Source organism: Cibotium barometz, chromosome 47 (genome assembly GCF_041138505.1).
Source record: "Cibotium barometz isolate CiBa-2024 chromosome 47, ASM4113850v1, whole genome shotgun sequence".
NCBI classification, from domain to species: domain Eukaryota; kingdom Viridiplantae; phylum Streptophyta; class Polypodiopsida; order Cyatheales; family Cibotiaceae; genus Cibotium; species Cibotium barometz.
Window position 1 is genome coordinate 3669285 of NC_141092.1, and position 9519 is coordinate 3678803.

General features: G+C 42.4%; 1 protein-coding gene across 1 annotated transcript; it reads left to right on the forward strand.

Annotated features, from left to right (window-relative positions):
- The first annotated feature begins 6297 nt into the window (after positions 1–6297).
- On the forward strand, positions 6298–9231 carry LOC147611277 (putative choline kinase 2). The gene is made up of 7 exons (XM_086784338.1): positions 6298–6828; positions 7309–7430; positions 7615–7810; positions 7945–8062; positions 8464–8511; positions 8639–8739; positions 8828–9231. Exons 1-7 carry the CDS (start codon positions 6376–6378, stop codon positions 8924–8926), a joined length of 1137 nt encoding a protein of 378 aa, XP_086640464.1. The 5' UTR covers positions 6298–6375; the 3' UTR covers positions 8927–9231.
- The last annotated feature ends 288 nt before the right edge of the window (positions 9232–9519 follow it).

Here is a 9519-nt window from a genome sequence, read left to right on the forward strand (position 1 = left end):
TGCATGGATTCACCTACGTATGCATAAAGTAAGCTACGATCACCTACATTTAGAAAGGCATCCCAATCTAAACCCATTTATAAAAGTGAAAAACGTGGGAATATATATTCCATGGATTAACTCCAATCCATAAATAATAGAAAACATGGAAATATATATTCCATGAATTAACTCCTCATAACATGCCCCGAGGGTGACAAGAAACTGTTCATCGGGGTTACCGTTATCATAGAGTGCTTTTGGAGCAATTTGGATCATAGTTACCATCGTCGTTGGATACCTCTTGGATGTTGTGAAGTTGAGCAGTTAGTGGTTTAACATGCTTTTAATATTGAGTAGCAAAGTGGCCTGGTTGGTTACACTTGTAGCATGTAGGGTGAGTTTTCTTTATAGTATTAGTGTTGTGACGAATAGGCTTGGGTTGAGATACATTGCATTGATCATTAATAGTCTTTACATTTTGATTTGGGTTTGTGCGTGCATTACTGAGTGCTACCCAAGGCTTTGTATTTAGATTAAATTGTTAAAAGAGCATGGTCCAATAGGAGCACCATAATGACGAGGAAGGGGTGGTCGGTTGTTTGTTGAAACCCGAGGTTAGGTGATTATTGGATAAAGAGGTATTGAATTGACAAGGGGGTTTGTGCAAACTAGCTTCATCAAGTGAAGTAAGTTTGAACATGTTTACCTCTGCTTGAATAGTCTCTTCGAGGCGCCGGATTCATAATGACGTTGAATTGTATCTTCAGGTACTTCTTCAAGCATATGGAATTGAAATAGAGTTTACTAAAATTTCTTCGTATATTGTGGTATCATCTCACGATTGAACATAGTCAAAGTATCCCATGCACAATGTACTTTGAGAGTAAATTGAGGTGGCAAAAAGCTTGACCTCACTTTGCGTTGAAATTCCACACAAGTGATTGGTTTTTCACGCCTTTTATGAAGAACATGCCACCATAACGATACACGGTCAACCATGTGGCTCTGGCAGCACATTTGATCTTATCCCTTTATGAAAAGATCTCCTTAGAAAAATAATCATCCTATTGATTTAACCATGAAAGCACAAGACGACCAAATTTGCCATCAAATTTGACAAAAGAGAAATTACGATAGCTAATCTTACTGTCCTTTTTTGTTTGTTAAGCGTCAAAAGTAGCCTTGATGATTTGGCAATGTATGCGTCTTCAGAAGGTCGAGTAGAGACTTCATTTTACCATCAAGTCAATACTTAAGGATGAGGCGCTTTTGTTTTTCATCTTGAAGTAGTTACTTGAGAAGTGGAATACGATCTATGAAAGATGGTGGTAGAAGTGGAGAGTTTGTAAATCCACCATCTCGAGTGTTGGCATCTTCATTTGGTAGTGTTGTCGTTGACGGGTTGGTTGAAAATCGACACACCCGAATCTTCATTTGGTAGTGTTGTCGTTGTGACGGGTTGGTTGAAAATCGACACACCCGAATCTGGATTTGAGATGTAGAGGCTTGAATTGGTTGGGATAGGTGGCTGGAATTCTGCTTGGTTGCTTGAAAAAACTCTTTACTTTTTGTAAGGAATTTTTTTTTGTAATTATCTAAGAATTTTCCATAATTTTTGAGCTCAAGAATGGAATTTTTCAGGTAAAAGAATGAGCTGTGAAAGGATAGAAATAAAATTTAAAAGTTTGGAAAATTTTGAGAATTGGGAGAAATCTACAAAGGTTTGTCTGAAGAGCTAAGAGCATAGGATTTTTTTAAAATTTGAGAATTTATATGGGGTTGGAAGCTTTGAAAGAAAAGCTTTTAGACAAGAAGCTTTAAATAATATAGAGCTTAAAAAAAGCTTCAAACGATGCATTCACGCAGCGTGCAGGCATTTTGAAGAAGCAATTTAGAAGAAAATTTTCATCATGCATTGTTGGTTGAGGGCAGAAGATGAATTGCAGCCAGGGATTACAAGAAGGGTAGTTTTTGTGGCCTTCTAGATGGGAAATATTCATCGGTGGTGGCCGATCGAGAAGAGGGTCGCTTTGAGCTTTTCCAAGTGGCTTTTAGAAGTGGTTTTGAAAATGGAAGAGTGGTTTTCCACCTTATAGAGACTCTTAGGTAAAAGATGTATAAGTTTTTCTTACCCAATGGACAAAAGAATGCCTTTCTTTAAAACCATAGTCTCTCTATGCTTGCTATTAAAAATTGCAATTAAAAATTTACCTTTGGCCAAGCTCTTCCACCTCTTTGTCCACTAGCGCTTCACCGCTTTCAAATAGTTGCAATTACTCTTGGCTCTGATACCACTGTTGTGGGTGATATAAACCTAAATTAATGATTGCAATAAATATAAAATATCAAGCACAAATAAAATAAATAATTACTCAAGACACAAGATTGGGTCCAATTTACCCCCACACAGGAGTGAGCCCACACTTCCTCTTAGTGTACTTAAATATATTTCTTGAGATGGCTTTTGGGGCTCAAAATAGTGTGCTTTATAAATATGTCGACTTCAACAATAGCTTGCTTTAAAAATAGCTTTTTTGAGCGAGCAGGCTAAACTACTACAAAAATAGATATGAGTCTAAAACCATATAAAAGTGTACATATCTTGAAAAATCAAATATACATAAGGGAGCTTTTACATGTCCCAAATAATATGTACATTGCTAATAAATATGAATGGCACCCAAAATAAATTAATGACACTTGTTGTCACAAAATCGAATATTATTTGTCCATATTCAAAATCGGTCATCTCAAAATATTCCTGACCATCACCAGCTCGCTCTAAACTCAAGAAATGTGGGAATATATATATTCCGTGGATTAACTCCAATCCATAAATAATAGAAAACATTATATTCCATGAAATAACTCCCCATAATAGTAGGAGAACCATGAGGTTCTTTTCCCATAGACATACTTAACATAAGAGTAGGAGAACCATGAATTAACTCCTCATAACAGTAGGAGAACCATGGGCATACTTAATTCACAATTGTGGCCTAACACTTTGGCTTAATTGATACAATTGTTAGTTAAAGGGGAGCATAATTACATTCTAAATAAATTTGTGAGGTAAGTAAAAGAAAGCAAATAGGCACCTTTTGTGCACCTTCAAATAAATTTTGGGGAATTGTGTTTTATAATGCCTAAATATTATTGCTTGTCAAATTTTTAAACTAGTGGAATCTACAAAATATGTTAGCTACTACGTATGTAGCATGCATAAAAAGAGAGGGAAGGGAAGGCCAATCATGGCTCTGCCTCTCTCTCTCTCTCTCTCTCTCTCTCTCTCTCTCTCTCTCTCTCTTATACACATACACACATTATTGTTTTATAATGCCTAAACATTAGGGGAAATTTGGACTGAAATTGGGCCCTTTAAGATTTGTAAACATTCTCTCTCTACAAAAATGAAAAATTGCCCATCATGCTATATATCATTGAAAAGGTCTTGAAGAGTAGATTCCAAACGTCCAAACTCCGCTCACTTTTGAGTTGATTTGCAAAAATTTCACCATGAACCCATTTTTGTAGAGAGAAAATGTATACAAATCCTTGAAGGGGACAATTTGATTCCAAATTTCCCTATTATATTATTGTTTCTCAAAATTTTAAACTAGTGGAATCTACAGAATATGGTAGTTACTATATACGCAACATGCATGCAAAGAGAGGGAAGGGGAGGCCAATCATGGCTCTCTCTCTCTCACACACACTCGTGCGTGCGCGCGCGCGCACACACACACACACACTTTGATCACCTTTGATGGTTATGGAAGCCTTCATCAAACCTGCTTCTTTCAATCGGCTAGTCCTCCCCTCCCTTCCTGGCCCTAGTGGAAAATGTCTAGAAAATTAGGAAATTATAGGAATTTAAGATTAGCCATGTAGTCGCCAGCTGGCAAAACATGCAACGTGGACAGTGGGGAAGTCGGTCTTCTGCGATGCCTATAATTCTACTGATAAAAGCACGTGATTACCACGTAGATTCATTTTCTGTCACTACTACAAGAATCCGTCCCCCTCCATCGCCCACAACACTGTCGATGGCTTCACCTCTGGTGGATTCCGGCATTTTCCTTATCAAATCCTCTTCTCCTACTACCAATGGCAACCTCGGTGCCCTACGAAGTATTTCTCCCCTTCACGCTCGTGTTCCCACGATCGTCCGTGTAGTCTGTTGCCAGTGGCCTCGACTTCTGTAGGGTTTTACAGATCTAGCACAGGCAGCAATGTCTACAAGCAGCAATTTTCCCACCTCTCACTGGTGCCTGGACTGGATACTCATGGTCGAAGAAAGGCTTGATGCAAGAAAAATGGCACCAAAGAACACTCATGTGCATGAACCGAAGTAGCAGGAGTCCCCTTTTGATGAAGAACACGCGTAGTAGTGTTGTACAACCACACTAGAAAGGTCTTCCCCAGCCATAAATGATGTTTTGGTCTCTCGAACAACTCTCAACCAACCCCATAGCAGGTCAACCAGTATCATAGCCAGGCAAATACCCTTATGTGTGATATGAAAATTGAATAGTCGGTAGAGAAGGTGCCTTGACTGCTATACACGACCAATTGCAAGCTACTTTGACTATTGTACGACTCTACGAACATCTCTCAAACTATCGACCACCACAACAACCAGTAGAGAACATCCAGCGGAAGGTGATGCACGTGTAGTAAATGTTGATCTTCGTGTAGTCTGTTGTGCCGGTGGACTCGACTTCTGTAGGGTTTTGCAGATCTAGCGCAGGCATCCAAGGGTTTCGTATATAAAGGACAGTCAACTTTAGTGTACACGTGTTGAAAGAATAAACTTTGTATTTATTAAATGTTTGCTTTTTTTAAACGGTTGCAACTGTCCGCTCAATCGGCATGTGTGGAATATTGAATTCAATCATAGAAAAAATTACCACGATGCCAAATGCTGCTGCTGCCGGAATCTGTGCTTGTGTGCGCCTGCTTGCTACTGGGCTCGGTGGTGCAAGGCTTTCTTCTTTCCCTAACGTCATCATTTCTCTCCGTGCGCTTGCGCGCTCTGTTTCCACTAACAACTGCTTGAGGGACACAGCTTCGTTGATCGCTTGATTTGTCACGCCACTAACATCTTCGTAGACACCGTCACGGCTGGGCAAAGGCGAATGCTCTGCCACCCATGGGGTATCGGCAATGTCCCTTTCCCCACACATCTCTTCCGGCCAACCACCGACGACGGACCATAAAATAAAAGATGCGCCGTCGTGCCCTCCCACCATTGATGATGATGACAACGACGATGATGACGGTGAGCAGTTCGGGTTTGCACACTCTACGCTGCCCCAGCAGCTAATTGCTGGCCTTGCATAGCTACCCATACGGAGCAATTATGGTTACATCCACCACCAACTGCTCCAAGCACCTCGCACGCCTACATCCCCACCTCCCTCGCTCTACCTTCTGCGGCATCACTAGCAATGTAGTGATCTTGCTCACCAACAACTACCTGCTCGCCTTGCAAATGATCTAGACCTCCTCTTCACATGGAATACAAAGCTCGTCGTAGTGTTGCGTTCTCCTCATACAACGCCCTCATGGATTGAGATTTCCCCATAAGCCGCCCTGATTTATGCCCCAGGCGCAGCAATCTTCCATGCCCAGCTTGAAGTCGTCACCCACCGCCATCCATGGAGCAGTTCTGAAGTACCGGCCTCAACGAACCACTCACATTGGGCAGATCTGCTATATACTACAAATTCTCGGTGGCCCTTGGCATATGATCTACTACAATGCCGGGAGGAGGTGGCGGCTGCAAAACGTGATGATAAGCCTGTTGCAAAAAATAGGATTATAAGCGAGCGTGGCAGTAGGACGGCCAATTGGATTAATTACGACTATTTTGAGCATTTAAGCGTATTTTTAGCATGCGTTTGGTTTTTTTTAATTGAATGTTTTATTTTTTATTGTTGCCACGTGGCCAGCCTTGGATCCTTGCTTTCTACAAGCATCTTAGGCTACCCAAGGTAAAAAAGTCTTATCCCTTTCCTGTTAAATTTGCAAGGATGCACGGTGGAAAAATAGAATAAATATTGACCGCAAGTTAGTGCAGTGGATAAAGGTGTTGCTTGAGAGTCCCAAGGTCATGGGTTGAAGCCCTCTAGCGGTTGCATGGATTCAGAAAAAAAAAATATAATAAATGCCTGGAAAATTAGGAAATAATAGGAATCTAAGATTACCCATGAAATGAGTCGCCAGCTGGCAAAACATGCAACGTGGACAGTGGGGAAGTCGGTCTCCGATGCAGATAATTCTACCACGCTGACGTTTCTCCATAAAAGCGCGTGACTGGTTGCGTAGATTCATTTTCCGTCACTACAACAAGAGTCCGTCCCCCTCCGTCGCCCGCAACGCTATTGTTCAATGGCTTCACCTTTGGTGGATTCCGGCATTTTCCCTGTCAAATCCTCCTCTCCTGCCAATGGCAGCCTCGGCGAACCTTCTCCGCTATCAAGCAGCAGCCTCCTCCAGCTGCCGCAGGAGGCCCATGGCCTGCTGCGATCGCTGGCCCTGAAGCTGTGGAGCGACATGCATGCGGATGTCGATGTGTCCGTCCGCCCGCTCAAGGGCGCCATGACCAACGAGGTCTACGAGTGCTGCTGGAATAGTGTGCCGGAAGAAGAAGAAGGAGAAGAGGAGGGCAAGCAGAAGGAGAGGAGGGTGGTTTTGGTGCGGGTGTATGGGGAAGGCGTGGACCTCTTCTTCGACCGCGAGGACGAGATCCGGACCTTCGAGGCCATGTCCAAGGCAGGCCATGGCCCTCGCCTCCTGGGCCGCTTCCCCAACGGCCGCGTCGAGGAGTTTCTCCACGCCAGGGTAAGCAAATTCTTTAGTGTTCCGTGCTTGCATGACCCAACACACACGCGCGCGCGCGCGCACCCACAAACGCGGTCTGGCACCATATGTTTTTCCATGCCATGCCTTTACCACCACAGCTCAAATACGGGCTCATTTGAGACAATTATGGATCTCCATACTGTCAGATCATTTCATGTTTTCCCATAAGCATCTACCAGACACATCCCACATCCATCGGATGGGTGGAGGGAGATCCTGCCCACCCATGAGGGTTGGGTAAGACCTCCCCTTTATATGGGCAGAGGTTGTGTCTGTAAAGACCCTCAACAACCATTTTCTATAGCAGTTTTTGCATGACTGATACAAATTCTGGGTCCTCTGGCTTTGTATTACTGTGGTTTTGGTGGCCTTCCACAGACCCTTTGACAGAGCCAAATTATTCCCAATTGGGTTCTTTCTGTGACTAAAAGTTTGATGAATGGGTTATCTATACAACAGACGCTAACTGCAGCAGACTTACAAGACCCTGATGTATCAGCTAGGATTGCTGCAAAGCTGGGGGAATTCCACCAGCTGTCCATGCCGGGACCTCGGGAACCTCAAATATGGCAGCGTCTGAGGTATGGTATTTTTCCAAGGGTCCATCAAGTCCACCTTTCACAGGTATATCATAATTTGCAGCTCGTTTCTCATATTTTCTTTCAAGAGTGTATTACTCTGCTATGTTTACACTTTTGTTCTATGCACATGGCTCAACTGAACGAATAGATGTGTATGAGAAAAATGTATATGTTTGTTACACAGAGATTGGCTGCAGAAAGCTCTCACTCTTTGTAGTCCAGAGCATGTTGACGAGTTCCGACTCCGAGTGCTTGGGCGTGAAATAGAAGAACTAAGACTCAGAATATCAAGGCCTGAGAGTGAACTCGGTTTCTGCCACAATGATCTACAGTACGGCAACATTATGATGGATGAAGAGGACAACACCCTTACAATCATTGTGAGTTTTTTTTGGTGCAAGAACAATGCAATAGTAGCTTAGGCAATGATAGAGATTTGGATTAAGTAAAACAGCAGAGTTCTTTGTGTTATGTCTTTGGTTTTATGCTACTGAGGATCTTATCTTGCTTGCAGGATTATGAATATTCCAGCTACAATCCTGTAGCATATGATCTGGCAAACCATTTTTGTGAAATGGCTGCTGATTACCACACAGATACACCCCACTTGTTAGATTTCTCCAAGTATCCAGGTTAGTAAATTCGTCTTTGCTTCATGGCTCACTCGCACGTCACACCTGCACTCACAGGCCCCGTACATGTGGATGCACCTGCATGGACATCATCAAAAACCCATCTTCATGAGTGACATGGAAAGTCTATACAGACCTACCCCACCCGCTTATCAACATTCAACAATATGTCCACACACGTCACTTTGCATAAATTGTTGATATATGGTGCTCACCAACCCTCCTTTGCTCACTGGCTTGATATATATGACATGGAAAGATTATACATACCTACCCCACCCACTTATCTAACTTCAACAATATGTGCACACATCGCTTTGAATAAATTGTTGATATATATATGAAATGGGGCTCACCACCTCTACTTTGCTCACTGGCTTGATCGTTTGTTTGCTTCCCAGATTTCCAAGAACGATGCAGATTTATTGCAGTTTACCTTGACAGTTCAAGTAAGCTTTTAGCTTACTGTCAATGTAGGACATTTGACAATTGAATCAGCAGAGAAAACACCAGTTTAATAAAAGTGTTTGTAAATGAAAAGTGTTTGTAATGATGTGCTGTTGTTTTCTGCATCAGGCAATGTTGCCAGCCCATCTCAAGTAGAAGAGCTTGCAAAAGAAACAGATGGGTATTCCCTGGCAAGCCACATTCATTGGGGATTGTGGGGCATGATCTCAGTAAGTCCTTAAGAAATAGCTCATTTTTTGAAGAGACGGTATTTTTTTTTGTGAGAAATGTCTTTTATTTTTGTGTTCTTTTTGCCAGGCCTGTGTCAATGAAATCGATTTTGATTACATGGAGTATGCAAGACAGCGCTTCGGCCAGTATTACATTTCCAAGTCAAAGTTGATGATCAACCAATAAAGATGTGCCTACATATGTAATGGCTTTTGTAAACTTCAAATGGAAATTGTAACTTGTACCACCAGTCGAAATAGTATTGCCAACACCTTTCTTCTGGTCCCTACAAACATGGTTTTACTAGATTCAATAGAATAGGGGGTGGGTTCAATCACACCATGGGGCAGTGGCATGAGCTCCAGCTGCATCTTCTTGCTCTATGCACCCTGATGCAAGCCTCATTGTTCCCATTTGTGAGGTTGTATTATGTACTTTAGGTTATGGGTTTGTAAAGTAACAAAGCAAAAATAAGAACTTTTGTCTCTGTACTTCCCTCTTGACCTTCAAATTTTGCTACACCCGAAACAATTTCGAATCCTGACGAGCCACCCATGGTGCGGTGTCTTTCACTACACTCCACAATTGTGCCTCAGTCTCAAAGAGATTCCCATGGTCCACGAAACCCACGAAACTCTTGCCACAACATGAACTTGCCAGCTAGAAGGCCAAAGTTTCAACAAGCTCACTAGCCAAGCTGACCATGGGTAGCATCCAAGCGTCATGAAACACCCTCGCTCGCTAACTGGCTGAGTGCATGCATGGTAAGACTCAAACCC

What these genes read in the sequence shown, in the direction of transcription:
- LOC147611277 (XM_086784338.1), top strand. Translation starts at nt 6,376, where the DNA reads ATGGCTTCACCTTTGGTGGATTCCGGCATTTTCCCTGTCAAATCCTCC. An exon ending in AGGAGTTTCTCCACGCCAGG is followed by an intron (nt 6,829 to 7,308) that starts GTAAGCAAATTC and finishes TCTATACAACAG; the next exon opens with ACGCTAACTGCAGCAGACTT. An exon ending in GATTGTGGGGCATGATCTCA is followed by an intron (nt 8,740 to 8,827) that starts GTAAGTCCTTAA and finishes TCTTTTTGCCAG; the next exon opens with GCCTGTGTCAATGAAATCGA.